General features: G+C 35.2%; 1 protein-coding gene across 6 annotated transcripts in view; it reads right to left on the bottom strand.

Annotated features, from left to right (window-relative positions):
• Positions 1-18,749, bottom strand: part of PAN3 (poly(A) specific ribonuclease subunit PAN3) — a 137,926-nt gene that overhangs the window by 98,079 nt on the left and 21,098 nt on the right. For all 6 annotated transcript variants that reach the window (XR_004422803.1, XM_033103821.1, XM_033103822.1 and 3 more), the window contains exons 2-4: positions 12,474-12,595; positions 11,467-11,533; positions 9,669-9,739 (exon numbers count right to left, since the gene is read on the bottom strand). Coding sequence is in view for 5 of the 6 variants with exons in the window: in XM_033103821.1 (XP_032959712.1) it covers positions 9,669-9,739; positions 11,467-11,533; positions 12,474-12,595 (260 nt within the window). In the remaining variant the exon portion in view is untranslated. The remainder of the gene's footprint in view (positions 1-9,668; positions 9,740-11,466; positions 11,534-12,473; positions 12,596-18,749) is intronic.

Below are 18,749 nucleotides of genomic sequence, written 5' to 3'. Positions count from 1 at the left end.
TTACATGTCACAATTTACATTACACAATTACATATCAAAATCTAATTATTAGTAATAAACTGGAGAAATCAAATTGTTATCCAATGACAAACAAGTCCCCAGTGCCCTGAATTTTAAGAACCCCCTTTACACATCAAAAACGTACTGTGCTATCACTATTTGTACTCTGAAACAATGAATGATGATTTAAGGTTGCTACAAATAACACTTGAATATGATTTACTTTTTATTAATCAGAACATCTTTACGTACTTGAAAAACAGTAGTACACATACAGAAATATTATCTTCCTCAGACAACGCTTAATAAACATATTAATTCATTACCTTTTGCAGTAAGAACTCAGCAACCTGCCTCCAACCACTCCTGAGGGTCCACTTATAGAAACCTCTGGCCTAGAATTTACTGTATTTTTTTGAAAATAAACCTGCATTTATTTTACAACCTCTTCTGGCTGACAATGGTCTTCCTTCAATTAATTAAATATCCTGAGAGTTTGGTGTATTTGTAATGATGAGGACTAAATATCAGATTATAATTCCATTAACCATCAATGGCTACCTAAACTCACTGGGAAAAAATAGACCACCACTGATTAAAACCATTTGAATTTTTAACATCAAATAAATTCACTAATTTCCATATAATCAGCACAGGGAACTACCTCTACCTAATCTATAAGTTAATTAGATGTGTCAAAAATCTTGCATTTTAAAGGCTCCTACACCTAATTAATTTAGAATAATAAATCAAGATCTACAAATCACTGCAGCTTGGGGTCCAATCAGTTTTTTCCATGAGTAAAAGACTTAAAATTCAAAATATGTCAGTCTCAAAGATTATGTTGTATTTTGTCCTGCCATTCATTATCAATTGTGGGCTTTTCATGAAAATATATTAAGTTCCTTATATTTTCATTGTTTAAATAAAGACAGTAACTGGATGGGATGGGTGAGCAGGTGCACAGAAAAAACATAGAGTCCCTGCTAAAGACTCATCACGGACAGGGAAACATCTGTAAACAAAAAAGACCTTATAATTTGTGGAGTCAATACACAAATGACATACAGGATGAGAGGATGAAAACAGAGGATGCTGCTAAGTAAAAACTGACATAAATTATAGCAAAACAGGACATACATGCACACATAAACAAATCTTTAAGCTCTACCATGAGTCAGATCCTGAGGGAAGAGTCCCCCAATATTATCTACATAAATTTAAGAAAGCCTACAAAGCAGTCCTTACTTGTTCTTAAAAACTCAATGCTACAATGGAGTTTTATGCCACCAAAAACAAGATCAGGTAAAACACCCTTGCTAAGCAAGGCCACATTCAATTTCTAAAAGATCGGCACACCAAAATGCAACTGCTGTTATTCTTCTGCTTTAGAATGGAACCAGAATACAAGATGTGGAAAAATAAAATACCATGCCGAAGCTATTAAAACACCTTCAGTGAAAGTGAGTAAAGCTGTGTTTTTTTTAAGTCATTAAAGTTATTTCCACAATAAAGTATCAGCTGTAATGATCACATAAGTTTTTATACGAATTTCAGCCCCTTATCAAAACCAACCATCATGCTAAAATGATATTCGCTGATTATGAAAAGGTTTCCTTCTGATTTACTTACATTTACATCCTTGATTAAATTCGGCCTTAAAATGAAGCACAATATCTTCAGAAATGATCCTTGCTATAACTGAACTTAAACTAAGGTGGTGGCCAATTGAAACTAATCTCACACACATTCCGAAACAGATAAATGTAAGTTTTAAAACTGCAGAATCATAAGCAACAGAACACTTCAACCACCACCCTTTGACAAGCACAAGGCACTATGCCAAGCACTTTACACCCATTAATGCATTTATACTCATAATTCTGTGAGACAGACACTACTGTAATACCAACGTCACAGATGAGAAAAGTGAGGCTTAGAAGAGGTCAAAATAACGTGCCTATAACCTCACAACTAACATAAGGTTGGGCTCCAGAGCTTGTACTCTTAACTACGGTATTCCACCTTCAATTCAAAGAAATCTGTTCCACATTCTATAATATCCCTTATCCTATTACAATCTTAGCATTATTCTAGCTAATCCTAAAATGACCAAATACAAGTTCTTAAATAAATCAATCTCTCTTTGAATCTAATTAGCAGGGATAGAATCAATGAGAAACAACAGCTACAGACACTTCATTCAAAGAAATAATATTAAGCAGCTCCCCCTCATTTCCAAAATGCAAGAGCAAACCTTGGGAATTACACAGAATTGAGGAAAATTACATAGTTCTTGTTCAATTTAGCTTAAAACTCAAGCTAGCATGTTTGTGGATGCGGATTCTAAGCTCATCTTTATGAATTCATTCCTGATCCTTACTTTTCTAGGAAAATAGGGAAGAACCGCCAGTAATGCCAAGGTCTTAGTATCAGCTACTATACTTTGTAAATACAATGACCAGAGTAAAGAAGCCAACGAGATAATCTCAGAATGATCTACTAGTTCCTAAGTCCAAGTGGTAAATTCACCATGGTTTTACTAAACTATCATTAGGTAAGAACTAACTCAAAATCCCCAAAGCTAAAACTAGATAATGGCTAGTTATATATTATAAATTAAACAGCATTATGCATTATAAATAAAAGGCATACTGTTTCATGTTTCAGTACATGTGTTTAAATATGGCAAAGTGTCAAACACCAAACCACCACACACCTTAAAAAAAAAAAAAAACCTCCAAAACAAAAATCTCTCATGAGATCTTTTTTATCAATAGAACAAAATTCCCTTTCAATCATAAATTTGGAAGTCCTATTCTTGACTCAACAAAAGCAAGTGGTCACTGCACACAGAGTACCAATTAAAATAAAGTACAAAAAATACGTGGTTGAACGACTTTGTTACAACAAAATTTAATCTGTTCTCTCCAAAGCACATCTTTATCTCCACGTAGTCCTGGGAGTTCAACCTGGAGTACTCTTAATTTAACAGGAAAATAAAAATAAATCAGTCAAAGTTGAGTCCTTTCCTACAGGAACTGTCATATTTTTAAACAAGTTTCAATCTCATGTTACTTGCATAGCATTTTAAGAAAAGAATAGACTGAGAGTGGAGGTAAACAATAGTAAGAATGTCACATTGACCTCTGGCAATTACAATGCAGAGGAGAGAAGGAAAAGAAGAGAAAATCGCAGAGGAGAAGGAACATATCCATTTGCTAACGGAAGCTGATTACTATAGATCATTAACAATAAAAATGATAGTGGATTCAAATTACATAATGACAGTCCTTTTAATTTAAAATCACTAACTCATGGGATAGGGAATTACAATCTCATTTTAACAAAAATAAGCTTAGTATTTGGTCTTTTTTCATGTACTTAATAAAAGGCAATCAGAATAAGTATGACATTTCAAACCTGACAGCATAAATTACTTGTGAAATTCAAGACCAAAAACAAAATGGGGAAAGAGAATGAAACATCTGAGATGAGGCTTTCATCTCCAATATGCAACAAGCTTACAGGGAATTAAAAAACAGTAGCCCAATAGAAAATGTGCAAAGGACATGAAATAACCACCAATGGCCAATAAACATAAAAGAGAAGTTCAACAGCACCAGTAGTAATCCAATCTAAACAATGGGGGGGGGGGTATTTTGCCTATAAAATGACGGAGATACGAATATTTTTACATGTTTTCAAGGCTATAGAAAAACAAGCACCTATGAGTAGGAATATAAATTTGTGCATTTCTGCAAGTTTACTGATCTATTATCAAAAGTTTAATTGTGTATTCTTGCCCTAAAAATTGTGTTTACCGAAATTTATACTAAGATAATCACAAAACGGAAAAAGAAGCAGGTGTAAGGTCAACGTTTTATCGCCTCCTCTGCATATTACCAGTGGCCTCTCTCCACTACCTCCCTATTTTTCACCTTATAGAAGACTCAGTCATCTTACCCTTCTCATATTGCCCTAGAGATTTTTTTCCTCTGAAATATAAATAAATGTTATCTACATTATTCTAGGTAAATTATTTTATCTCTCAAAACTTCCATTTCTCAACCTGCAAAATCAAAAAGATAATCTCTCTCCAAGAAATTGTTGGGGTGATTAAATGATATAATAAAACATTTAATTTATAAAAGAATTAAGTTTACCATACTACCTGGAACAGATATAGAAAGTCATCGTCAATATAAATAAAACCAAGTTTCTGTCTGCCACTACATCGTGACAAAACCCCAGATGGATTCTTCACCAAACCATGAAGAACATATATGAGAAGCTAACAGCTCTGCAGGAAGGAGGCAAAAAGTGAATGCTGGGGAAAAGGGGTCTGAAAGACGGCCATCCTCAGAGCCCAGGAGAAGTGCTTCTCCAGTGAACAATCCTAATCCAGCCTCATCCAGAATGAGTAGCAACAGACACTTATTTAACAGTCGTTATCAACTCCCAAACAAGGTAGAGAGGCTTAGCTAACACTCTTTATTAGGCACTTCTGTGACAGGCAATGGATCTCATTTAGTCTTCGTAACAACTCTACATGGTAGGTACTAAGTATTCTTCTCCTTCTGCAAACGAAGAAACAGAAAGGTTTAGCTAAGCTTGAAGACACAGATAATCAGTGAAGAAATAGGTATTCAATTCAGACTGCCTGGCATCCAACTCCAAAACCTAAAACCTTACATTATTCAACGCTGCTGGGTTATTACTATTCCTATTGTCTGCTCTTTGAGAGAAATAAAAACTCACCAAGAGGCTCTGAGCTGTAAGCAGGACCCGTGGGTGCTCCGGAGCCCATAGGAACTGGGACTCCAACAATTTCCATAAGGGACCTGTGTGTGTGTCACCAAATCTAAAACCTCCCCTCCATCTAGCTCACGTTGGGCGAGTCCACATGCCCACAGCACGGAGGTGAATGGCGGTCCAGTGGGCTGCAGTAAAAGAGGAACGGCTCTGGGTGTGTTCATTTGGAATTCCAAACACAACTTCCCACAGAGACACTGCTGCGCGATACTCTTGGGTAAAAGATACTACTGAGTCTGACGTGGAAATCCAAATACTAAGTAAGACAACATACATAAAAAATTTCAAAACAAGTTTTACAGGGTAAGTTCAAGATTGCAAATGTCATTAAAATTTCAGTTATTTTTCAGTATCTTCTCCATTTTCCCCTCATCCTTCCTTTTTCCTGAGGTCAGTCAGTAAGTGGTTCAAAGTTCCAAAATGGTCCTAACTCATTAGAAAGATTAAGGAAAGATTTGCATCCCAGATGGTCTATACTGGGTCTATACCCTATTAATTTCTCCAAATTTACTTGAGCTTTCTCCATAGAAGAACTCTACCATAAATACTCTCTAGTTTGTTATTCCATATTTTGTTCCCTAGAGTAGAAATAATATAAAAGTCATCTCATGAAGACATAACAGAAATGCTACGAGAAAATTTTAAATGTCAAATTAACCAGGAAATTGTCTCTCTCTATATATACTGTTAGTTTTGTAATGGCGATGGTACAAAGAGGGATGAGTGCTCTTAGGAGAGAACAATGGGAAGGAGGGTCCACACAGAGCAAGTACTGCTAGTGATCTTTTACCTCAAGCAGAATAAACCGGAACTGGGCCTTCCCCACCTACATCTCCTCACAAAGAAGCCAGCAGCAGGAAGTCAGCGCTTTCTGATCCCACTGCCCTTATCCTAACATAGAGCTTTAAAATCAAGAACAGAAGAAATAAACATGATACTTCAGAAATGTTTGTCCCCTAAGCCCAAAGAATTGAACTTGTTAGTAAAGAGTAAAAAATTTACCAAAGTGAAAATATGTTATCCCACTATTAAAAATAAAATGCAAATGGCCAGGTAAAGCTGCGTATTAGTCAAAATATCATCCTAAAGTACAACTAAAACAACGCAAATGACAGGCACCAGAGCCTTTCTTACTTTAATGGGAGGAGAGAAAGTTGAATAGGATTATGACTAGGTGACTAAAAAGAGAGAGCAAAAAAGGGCCAAGAAAGATATAAAAGCAGAAGGCACGAACACCAGACCCAACTTCTAAAGCTGTGCCTAGGATCCGTTTCACTCTGGGGTTGCCCTGCACAAAACTCACATCTTAGCAAGAATAGTTAGCAAGATGTCACAGTACTGAGTCACTTCAGTTACGAAAATCTGTATTTGAACATCCAACTTTGCTATAAAGTTCCCAAACCCTTTCTTACCAAAATTTTTACTGCGGACTAGATTACATTTGTGAGTCACAGTGTTTCTCAAGTCCTTTCCTGTCATACCACTTCTCAACCTTAACTATCTTGCTATTAAGGTTTCCTCATGTATTGATCCCTAATATATTAACTCCTGTTTTTAACAAGCGCCATCTCCCGTGTCTGGGTGGTGGAGGGGCAGTGATTAACTCCCCCACAGAGTATACAGCCGTAATTCAACTTCTTCCAACACCACCCTTGGCCCACAATAATTATACACATTTTCAAGTAATGGTTACTTTTTCTATCTAAATAAAATTATGTATTCCTAATGTGAAAACTAAGGGGGGAAAAATAAGTGCTTCTCAAACATCAATTGTGAAAGATCTTTTAAAACTTCCTACCTTTGATGGTTCTATACTTATATAAAGTAAAAATGAATTGCTAGGAAAGTGATCAGATATGTGGATGTTGCAGTATTATCAAATCATTATAGAAATTCCTAAACATTTACTTTCAGTGTCTTAACTTGTATCTCTCTCCAGAGGTAACAAACACTGGCCGCGGGACACACTAAGCCTAGCTGTGACCTGAGGCAGATATTCTCAGTCTACAACTCTGCAGGAAGTGTTTCACTTATTTAACAAAAATAAATCAGCCCAAATGGCTATGAACCTCTCTGTACAGTTTTTCACATCCTACAGTTTACTTCAATAAGTCCCTATATATACAAGGCCCGCAGCCATAGTTTCTTAGCTCATCTATGATAGAAAGAAGAGAATGTAAATATCTACTGAAGATCCTAAGTCTCTACTTGTAATAAAGTAACGCCTTCTGCTTAAGTACCTTTGCTTCTCGGCATTCCTCAATCCCAATTCAAAACATCTTTTCTCCACCAACTCTTCTGGATCTAGAAAATTCTCTGCTACTTAGCAATCAGATATTTAAATTGGCATTAATTAACATACTGCTATGTAAACGTTCTCTAGTAGGTTCATGTATTGCCTCTTCAATTAGATTTGAGAAAGGAGGAAAAACATCAGTCCATTCTTCTTAAATGCTCTACATAGCACGACTGCCTACAGGAAAAATACTTGACTGATCTGATCCCAATAATTCATACACCCACAGGCAAAAGGCAACATACCTGGCCCAGGGATTGGCCCAACTGAGATTTCTAGAAAACGCTTTACCTAACCAGCTATGAAATAGTAGTCCTAACTACCTATTCCCCAATATCACTATGCAATAAAAAGTCACTGAGTAATCATAATAGCCTGCTTAGATCAACATGGAAGTATAATTAAATGTTTACATAAATTTGACTTAACTTCCACTAAAATCACATCATTAAACAGACATTACAAATTACAACAAAATAAAAACAGGCAGCCTCCACGTGCCTTCAATTCACAACGTGTGGCATGCAATATTCTTATGTCAAGAGTATTTCTAATGCAAAAAGATTTTAAACCTTCTCAACTCAACCATTAATAATTTTAAATCATGTGCAACCTGTACCTTCATAGATTCCTAATCGTACAGCCTACTACGGGGAAAAATTTTCTGTATCTTCACATATTATTTAAAATGTAAATGGCAAGAAAAGTGTATCCTTCCAAGATATACTATGTGAACTCCGAATTTCTACGTAGAGACTGACACATAGGTCCTTTCAGTTTAGACACACAGACGAGTTTAGAGATGAAAGACACCACAGCCATTAAACAGGCCATGCTCATCAATTCAGACGTGAAGATTACAGCCTAGGAAGTTGGCCAAGATCACAAAGAACCAGACCCCCCAAAATCACAGCAGAGTTCTCATTTCGCTATATTAATCTGCTTCCACTAGGACATATTCCAGTATCTCTCCAAATATTGAGGTCACATTTGTAGTAACATTTCCTTTTACTATTTTCCTTTACTAAAGTAAATTTTAAAAGAATGGCACTGTATCTTCCTTTCTAGTCTCCAGGGATTTTTACTATTTTCTAAAAAATAGTATCAGTAGCTCTAAATCATGTGTTTCAACTTTGAGATGTAGACCATATTAGGAATACTTGAGTATTTATTTGCGATTTTCGTTTTACTTTCTATTCATACACCAGAAATCCTACTTATCACAGTTAACCAATTATTAATTTAAGGATGTGAAAAGGCCACTTAAGGGCTTTCTATTTTCTCCTATATTAAATAGCTCCAGATAACTTGATTTCTAGGTTGTATCTGCTTTTCAGCACTTCACTGTTTCCTTCCATATTGACAGGCTTTGTCTAATGCCACTTCTCACTATTGCCAATGAGTCTGCTTATGTCCAACTCTACTCCATTTATCCTCTATCGACAGAAACTACACATTCTAACTTATGAGAATTCTATATAAAGCAAGAGCAAACGTGTTCTTGGTGAGAGCCTACAAGGAAGTCTAGAAAATCAAACCCATATATTTTAGTCTATCAATTCTAGTTGCTTAAGCATTTTGTAATTAATTACCTCCTTGATCTCATCTGTTTCAAAAATGAGGATTATTACTAAGTATTATACATGAGGTATTGATGTAATTCATACCTGACCCCATAAATTTTTTTGTCTTGAAAACATCCAGTCTCCTTGAATTCATTTGAAATATCTTCTGATCAAATATTTCCTAAAAGCATCATAAGCTTATTTCAGTTTTCTAAAATTAATACTTTTCTATTGGACTTTCTCCCATTACTTAGGAACTGAAATAGTTGTAAACTTATAGTAATTTCCACCAAGATTTACAACCTCCTGAACATCCTTCACTGCTACTGATCCTAACCAAAAATAAATGTACCTATCTCTGGATTATTACTATTAACATATGATGCTCTTTAAGATTCAAAGGCATCAAACTACAATAAAGTTTTAATTTCTACTTATTATAGAATCTGTCCCTGTAACATACCACAAAATCTATGCATGGTCTGTCAACCTCAATTCCACGTGAAATTAAATAAATTTCTAATATGAAGAGAGTTTAAACTTTTTAAATAGTTGGGCCAATTATGAAAAGTTGAAGACTTTAAGTTTGCTTTCAATGAGATTAAATTAGGGGAGAAATCTTTGAAATTTAAGCAAAGCAGTCAGAAAATAAAAACATGATCAACATGCCTACAATGGGTCACTTGACAGCAACTACATTAAATCAGATGTTATCTTAAAAAACAGAATACATTAAGATAAAGAAAAGGAGCAAAAATAAGCAGAAGGATTTCATCCCTTTACATAAAATGTCTCTATTCCATGCACAGAGATCAAATAAAACTCTACATACAAGAGATATACAAGGAAAGAGGTAAGCAAAAGGCAAGAAAAACATTACAGTCCATTAAAAGCCCTCCCCCCACTTAAGAGAATATGAGCCATTATGAAGGTAACGACCAGTATCACCTCTACATTCCATTTAATTTCACGTAAGTTTCGATTTCACCTACCTTTCTTCTCTGAGAGATGTTGAGGGCACCAAAGTCATTAAACAAGGATGAAGCAGGTGATGTTAGAGGATCTGGAAGGTAAGTTATATAAGTTTCCACACAGACAACTCTGGTACCCCACAAATTTAATAATAAATGTTTAACCTGGCAACGCTTATAAAAGTGATGAGAAGCATACACTACACTAATAGTTACACTCAGTGCCTCGTATACAGTGGATGTTCAAATATTTTCTGAGTGAATGAAACACAAATTGGAGAATACTTCATTCAGCTAAAGCTCAGTACACACTTATTCAGAAGCTATATGCATTAGGATGCTTCTGTTTGCTTAAAACTAAAAGAAAACTCAAATAGGAAAAAAAAAGATGACTCTTAACCATGTTATTAGGAATGTGTTTATGAAGGAAGTCTACTTGCAGTAAATGTTTGTTTAGAGACCAAATCTTGAGAAAAATAAAGGGGAGGAAGGGTACGCAGGGGACGGGGGTCAACCGTACTTCAAGTGATCAGACTTGGATTTTAACACTTAGGCAAGGCCTTAAAACAATCTACTCTATAGAATATTCCATATTTTTAAGTTTATCACCAAATGTTTGATATTCTTACTAAAAAGATAAAGTTTTCTAACACAAACTTGAAATCCAAAGATTTTATAGGTTCAAAGTTCTATTACTCTGTGGCCAGAAGTCACAAACAAAAGTATAACTCTAAATTGTTTGTCACTTAACAAATCAGTAGAGTTTCTGAAAAGGTGTGCATGATGTATACTGAAATATTTTATCTTCATTTCTGAGCTTTAATCTTATGTTTCTCATTAAATTCTCTTGAAACCCTTCATAACGCAGTGCGTATAGATTGCTGCTTAATTTCCCTGGCTTCTTCTGCCTGAATTTTCATAGTGTAGTCCTCCAATAGAATTAACAGCAATAATAATGCAAAGAGAGGAAGCTAATAAAACAGCAAGACATAAGATATTTTTATGTAATTTATACACTCAAGGCATTTAATAATTAATATTATTCATCCTTTATGCTACCTTTGATAAAATTTAAAAGTCAGTATATAAACACATTAGGAATGCTAAAAATATTATGCTACAAATTAGTTTCTAACAATTTTATTCAACATTAAAATGTTGCTATTTTTCCTACAGCAAAAGAAACAAAGGCTGAAATTTCCAAATAGTGATAGAGATTTGATACATAAACATTAAATGTCTATCACATAAAATGTCTATAATCTACATGCAAATTCTTATTCTCACCATTACTAACAATGATTAACAGTTTACAATGCAGAATATTAACACTTAACTATTACATATTTTTGAAAAACCATCCTTGACATTTATTTTTAAAATAGCAAAGATATCTAGACATTCTGTATCAAAAGCCTTAAAAATGTCCATAATCTTTGAAACAATAATTCCATGTCTAAGAAATGTTACCAAAATAACTCAACATATGAACACAGATTCATACATGCAATCAAATACTGAAGTATAGTTGTTTAAAAAAAATAAGTAAATTATGAAAATAAACAACAGAATTCAATTTATAATGATTGAGAAACTCGGTATTTAAAAGTATATTTAACGCAATCTTAAGTAGCATGTATATACTTAATTATTTTTATGTAATATATATATGGAATCCAAATCTTAATAGTTATCTCTGCGTAATAATAAATCATTTTTATTTTCTTCCTTATACCTACTCATAATTTTCAAAACTTCTACAATGGACATAGTTTATAGAGTCAGAAATATACACAAAGAAAAGGAGACCAAGTCTTACCATGGCCTGCATATGGCTTGGCACTGTCATTTAGAAGGCTTGGGGAGCTGCTACTATTAGTCATTCTCTGAAAAATAAAACATATATACATAATATCAGTAAGGAATATAGAATTAAAAATATTCAACCAACTAAGATTGACCCTCTTGGATCAAATATATGGTGATAGAAGGAGTGCTGAACACACCACTCTGGGTGGTGAACACACAATATGATACATAGATGATGTACTGAAGAATTGTACACCTGAAACCTATGTAATTTTACTAACAATTGTCACCCCAATAATTTTAATTAAAAAAAAAAAGATTGATCCTCTTTGCTTCTCCTATGCATCTTTCACATTACTGACACTCTAATCACTGCTGCTTGGATTTATCTATTCAAAATTTCCAAATTGTCTGTATAACACAACAAATGAAAATTTTACTCACTAGCCAGGTATTTAAAACCAAACTTGCAGATTTATTTTGAACTGCACTTCTTATAACTTACTACCCTGGGCAAGACACAAAACGACTACGTTTCCTTGTCCATAAAATATAAATTCCAGTATCCATCCAAGAAGATGAAGTGACGGTATAAAGTCAATAAATGCTCTGTAGCATCTTCTGCCAATGCACATTATCCTTCATGCACTTTACAGATTCTATAAAATTAGGCTATTTCCTGTTCTCTAAACGTGTCCCATGTTTTTTTAACACACTCCACAACCTCATGGTCTATCCCGAAAGGCCTTCATTCCAAACCCACAAACACAGTGAGGAGTCCAACCAGTCCCTTTCTATCGATCCTCACATACTCTACTGTCATCCCACCGCAGCCCCAGCACTGGAAGTCCCCCTGACTCCAACCCAACAAGGCGATGGCTTTCCTCTGTCCCACCTACCTCATCATGTAAAATCCCACCGCCCGATCAACAAACTGAGGGACACAGGAAGACTCAATGTCCTCCAGCCCCGAATCAACTCCACTGTCAGCGCCATATAAAGTCATACTAACCATACCTGCATCAAGGGATACTTCGTTTCTACAGGACTTCCAAACCCATTGACTCCAATAAAGCTGCTGCTGAAATAGGAATCTGTGAGACTCGTATCAGTTAAAGCACCTCCATCTATTCCAGGAACTGAAAGAGAAGGGAAATTCAAGTATTTAATTATTTAAAAGCACGAAAAATTGATGTAGTTTCTGTGTTCCTAAATAACTTGTAAAGTCTCAATCTGCATCACACTTTTTTACTTTCCTGTTCACAACAAAAGGCAGGACCGAATAAAATTGGCTCAGCTCTAAAAATCTGTTAAACAATGTTCAAGTTGATTGGAATTTTTCCCCCCAGAGATGGTAATTTATATTGTTATCAGTCAACTAAGAGCCAGGGCTATTTCTCCAACCTATCGTATGGACCAGAGACCAGCAGTCTCACATTAACTCCTAGTTCAGGACAAACAACTGCAGACGTAGCAATGGCCTAGAGTTCAGAAATAAAGGCATGGACAGTATGTTTTAGATGTTCTTCCTGGTAAGTACTTGGAATGCTGTTGTTTCTAAGCTATTAGTTAAGTACAAAGCCTTACACTTTACAAATCAGCCAAACTGCAAGCAGGCATTGCCCTCTTCTGAGCAGAGCCTCTGAGAACCACTGAAACCACTCCCACCCCCAACTAAGAAGTAAACTAAAGAAACGCTACGATATGAATTTTTGTATACCCCCTCCAAAATTCATGTACTGAAATCCTAACCCCCAAAGATGACGGAATTAGGAGGTGGGACGTTTAGGAGGAGCTTAGGTCATGAGACTGTAGCCTGCATGCATGAGATTAGTGCTCTTTTAAGAGACCTACAGAGATCCCAAGCCCCTTCCACCACGTGAGGACACAGCCAGAATGTGTTCATGTATGAAGGAGAAAGTTGGTCCTCACTAACCAGACACCAAACCTGTCAGTGCCACGGCCTTGGACTTCCCAGCCTCCAGACTGTGAGAAACGAATTTCTGTTGTCTGAAAGCCACCCAGTCTGAGGTATTTTGTTAGAGCAACACAAACAGACTAAGACAGGGATTCCTCGGAAAGCAATCTGAGGGTATTTTTATTCTCTAATTTTAAAACTTATTTCTCAGAATGTCCACAAAGTATATTACTTTTACAATTACTAAAAAATTATCTTTAATAGTTCTTATCTTTTAAATTAGTGATTACAATTTCAGATGTGGCTGAAGAAAATAATCAGAAACATTTGAACATTTATATGCAAAGATGGTCATCATTATGTTCCTTTATATACAAATATTAAAAGTATTATTTTAATAACAAAAAATTAGAAATAATGTGAAATGCAACAACATCATAAAAATAATTAACTAAATTCTGACTACTACAAAAGAATAAAAAACCATCGTAATTAATGTCTGGGATTTATTTAATATCTAGCAAATCAAAACAAAAACTAGGAGGAGGGACAAAATGAGCCTACTAAATGTTGATTGTTGTTGATCCAAGCTGAGTGACAGGGGATTATTATGCTCTCCTCTCCACTTTTATCAAAGTTTAAAGTTTTCCATAATAAACGGTTGCAGAGAAGGAGGATAATAAAGATTAAATAACTGTGTCATAACTATGACAGGGGATTATTATGCTCTCTGCTCCACTTTTATCAAAGTTTAAAGTTTTCCATAATAAACGGTTGTAGAGGAGGATAATAAAGATTAAATAATGGTGTCATAACTATTTACAATGTGAAGTGAAAAGGGAGCACATGTTCATTTATAGGACGGTAACTGTGTGTGCTCACATATATACACACAGAATATAAGACTGCATAAATATACCCAAATGTTAATCTTGTGGTATCTGGTTGACTGAATGGGAGAGATTAGTCTTTTCTTTTACGACTTTTTCTATAATGTAGTCAATTTCAGGCTGCTGCTGCTGCTGCTAATGATGACCACAGAGAAACCCCAAGGGGAGAAGGTCCTCTATTCCACCAAAACCTTTATGGCATCTACTCTTTACCTTTTCCTAATAAAATAGAATGGTTTTTAAAAATGAGTATAATTCCAGAGTCAAATTATTTTTTAATGTAGCATTTTTATTTCAAATGCTTTTTAAAAATTTATATCCAATTTCCTCTTTTATTGTATTAGCTTACATAAAGTCTGAAGAAAACTATTATTGAACATGCCAGGATTCAAATATCTATGGTCAGTATAGTACTAGATTTTAGGCCAGATTCATCGAAATAAGCATCTAAGCATAACAAAATATTTGCAAAATAAATGTTAAGTTGCTGTCAGAGGACAATAAAAAAATCTTATAAACTTCCTGTCTTTTAATAACATTTTATCATTAGGAAACGGAATTTGTCCTATATTACCAAATTTCTGGTAGTGATTTTCACTGTATTAAAATTGGTTTCTATTCCTTCAGGACACACAACTTTTCTTTTTTTCCCCCCTCCCCCCTAGGACACACAACTTGGAAAGAAGAAACCTTATGCCCCCTAACAGAGGGTCATCTGACTGGGCTTAACAAAAAGCCGGAGAGGGAGGAAGGCCCAATATGGCCAATAATTAAGAGTTAATTTTTTTTTTAAAACTAAACATTACACGAAGACCCAAAACTGTGAAGAAGCTAGAAGAAAACATTGGGGGAAAGCTTCTTCACATAGGTCTTGGCGACCATTTTTTTTGGATATGACAAGAAAAGCACAAGAAACAAAAGCAAAAATAAACAAGTGGGACTACATCAAACTAAAAACTAAAATCCACAGCCCCTGGGGGAATTATGCTAAGTAAAATAAATCAGACAGAAAAAGTTAATACAGTATGATCTCACTTATATGTGGAATCCAAAAAAGCCAAACTCAAAAAAATAGAGTAGAACAATGGTTGCCAGGGGCTGGGAGTGGGAGAAATGGGGAGAAGTTGGTCAAAGGGTACAAACTTCCAGCTATAAGATGAGTAAGTTCTAGGGATCTAATGTACAGCATGGTGACTATAATTAACAATACTGTATAACAAAAAAATGGCAATTATGTGTAAAGGGCATGGAGGTGTTAACTACCCTCACTGTGGCAATCATTTTGCAATATACACATTTATCAAATCATGTTTGTTTATGTGTGTTTTTAAACTTGTGTGTTTTTTATGTCAATAATATCTCAATACAGCTAGAAGAAAAAACATTCCACACATATACTTACACTTGAATTTTCTTGTTTTGGAAAGTTACAGTTTTGGAAGGAGGGGAATGGGAATTGATACTTCAAGAGTAGTTAGGAAAATTACTAACCTATACTATTATTCCGTTCTATACAGAGCATAAAGACATTAATTTTTTATGGTTACTAAGAACAAACACATGTCCTACTTACATTATAGTATGTTCAAAGAGAAAAGGCATGTAGAGTACTTTGAAGTTGAAATTGCATTAAGTTATGTTAGAGACCTTAATTACCAAGACTAGATAATCAAGCAATTTTCACTCCTTCTACTCCTTGTTTTTGCAAGCCACTTGAAGTAAACTTTATACCATCTCTATGGAATAATAATTGTATAATAATACAATTAGCATTATTATCATCAGTATCATAATAACTTTAAGTAAGGCTTAGTATTTCCATGGAAGGTCTATTACCATCTCTATTATTATAACTATTATATTTCTATGGGATAACTCAGCAATCACTGTATAGCTATTAATCTTAGTCTGAACGAAAACTGGAGCAGGGTTGATATTCCTTTTATTTTACAGTGAAGCAAACTGGGATTCAGACAGAGTAGATGGCTTACCCAAAGTCATAAAGAAAGAACTGGGATATAACAGCAATTTCTCTATTGCACCAAACTGTCTTTCAATTTTTAAGAGAGGGAATTAGAAGTCAAAACATGAAATTTCAAGCCTTCAGTTTTTAAATAGTCGTGAGACACTCAAACTTTAAACCAAAGGGTCTTCCAGCACCAAAAGATCACAAGTTCTACATCTGTCAGCGGTTACCCCGCAACTGTTAACATATAAATGTGCCCCATAATAACCTACTGGGGGGGGGGGGAAGCCCACCCCACAGCTTAACTAATTAAATGTTCACCTGCACTTGTTAGTCTTCTCCTTTCTTGATGAAATGAGTTTAAATTCCCAAAACATCACAATAGATCAATATTACCCAAAGGGAATTCTTTAGTCAAGTAAATTTGGAAAATGCTGGGGGGAACAAAATGTAAACGCATTTCTTTACTGCACTTCTCAGAGCCTGCATATATAATGTGAACTGTGGCAATTCAAAAGGAAATGGAGTACTTCCCAAATTTACTTGACTGGGGAAGGAACCCTTTCTACACAGAGCAGCTTGAGGGGCTCGAGTTCCATAGAACACACTTTACAAACGGCCCAGCTGAATGGTTTTCCTCTGCCGACAAGGTCATCAGACAAAATGCTGGCAATGCTTATCCCAGGGGATGAAATCCAAACTTCTTAGTCTGATATTAAAAAGCCCTCAATAATCTGTTCTCAACCTAGATATCATTCTAATATTTCCTTAAAGTGCTGAGTTCGAGTCTCAGTTCTGCCACTTACTAGCCACAAAGTCTTGAGCAAAATGCTTATAAATGGAGATTACAGCATCACGTATAAAATGAGAATCATACCATCTACCCCACAAACATCAATGAAAGTTATGAAAAACAAGGACATAGTATCTTTCAAATTCTTTTAAAAACCTTGATGATTGCACAACTCTACAAATTTACTACAAATAATTGAATTGTATACTTACAATGGGTAAGTTTTATAGTGTGTAAGTTGTACTTCAATAAAGCTATTTTTTAAACACACTGGAGAAAAAAATTGAATACCTTACACAGATGCTTCCAAAAGATCAAGGATTATAGTTTAAAATAATAAAAGTGTACATCTACTATACAAAGATCTTTATGGTAATCATAACATTACTGAACTCTCTCCTCCAGTCAAAATGATACACTCATTACATATTTTGAAAGTCTACATTTCACAATACGGAGTACCATTAATTGCAACACACACACACACACACACACACACACACACACCCCTAGCTCCACATTCTTCAAGACCCAAATATGACAAAAAAGAAAAATATTTGGAGTTAGACATCGAGTTCTAACCCTCCTTTTGCCACTTACTAGCTGTATGACCTTGAGCAAACAACCCTCTAAATTTCACTTCTCAATCAGGGTGTGGCAAGGACTCAAGTGAAGTAACCTATGCAAAGGACCTCACACCCTCTCACAGGTAATCATGGCTGTTAAAGTCCTCAATTATTCCAAGCTGTTAACACCTCTAACTCTTAAAATACTATTTATATCATTCAACTACAAAATAATTTTCCTTTAACTCATTTTTTATTGCTATCTTCAGCTATTTAAACCTTTACATTTTTACATGTTCCTGTACTTTTAACCATCCAGATTATCTGTAAACTGAGATTTGGGACTCATATCCCCTAATCTATGATCACATTTATATAAACACTTATTTATGATTAAACATTTTGAAAGTAGGTATTTTTAAAAATTGATGAAAGATACAACAGACTTTCACACCCAAACTTTATAAAACACCCCCTGCACTATGACTGCTTCTATTTTCCTGGTGAGGAACTGAGACTCAGAGAGGCTACACAACAGTGCACGGAACACGCGGGACGGTTCTTCACACACTCACCAGGACTCGCATCCTTTCCTGGGCGGGATTTGCTTGGAGCAAACACCAACCCCCACCCCTTCCCTACCGCCCTTCCGCAGCATTTGTAATCTCAGGCTCAGTTTCTTCCCCTTAAAATAAAAATGGTAACAACTACTTTCCAGTGTTGTTGTGAGAATAACGCAGTAAACATTAGCATGTTTGGATGGTATCTGGTGCCTCTCTTATCTTTTGTGGTATCCATTTACAAATCTGTTTATAAAAGTTAGCTTGCTCTTTCTGATGAAACACTAATAGTCCTTCGTGTGGAATGCATTAAGGGAAATTTTTCACGTAGCTTTTTTTTTTTTTTTTTTTACATTTTAATATATGAAAAGGTAGCTTAGAACATTTTCCACATCTGTTACGAAACCCACAGGAGTCATCTGGAAGAACAGACTCAAACCCAAATCCAAAGCATATTGGTCTGTTAAGGGGACTGAACTTCCCTCAAAAGCTCACAAACGGGGGGGGGGGGGGGGGTTAATAATCTCCATTTTATCTTTTATTAATAAAAGATAAAATGGAGACTATTAAACCAAAAGAATAGGCTAAGGAAAAGTATCT

Source organism: Rhinolophus ferrumequinum, chromosome 4, assembly GCF_004115265.2.
Source record: "Rhinolophus ferrumequinum isolate MPI-CBG mRhiFer1 chromosome 4, mRhiFer1_v1.p, whole genome shotgun sequence".
In the NCBI taxonomy this organism is placed as follows: domain Eukaryota; kingdom Metazoa; phylum Chordata; class Mammalia; order Chiroptera; family Rhinolophidae; genus Rhinolophus; species Rhinolophus ferrumequinum.
The sequence above is the reverse complement of the archived record's forward strand: the minus strand, read 5'-3'. Positions and strand labels throughout refer to the sequence as shown.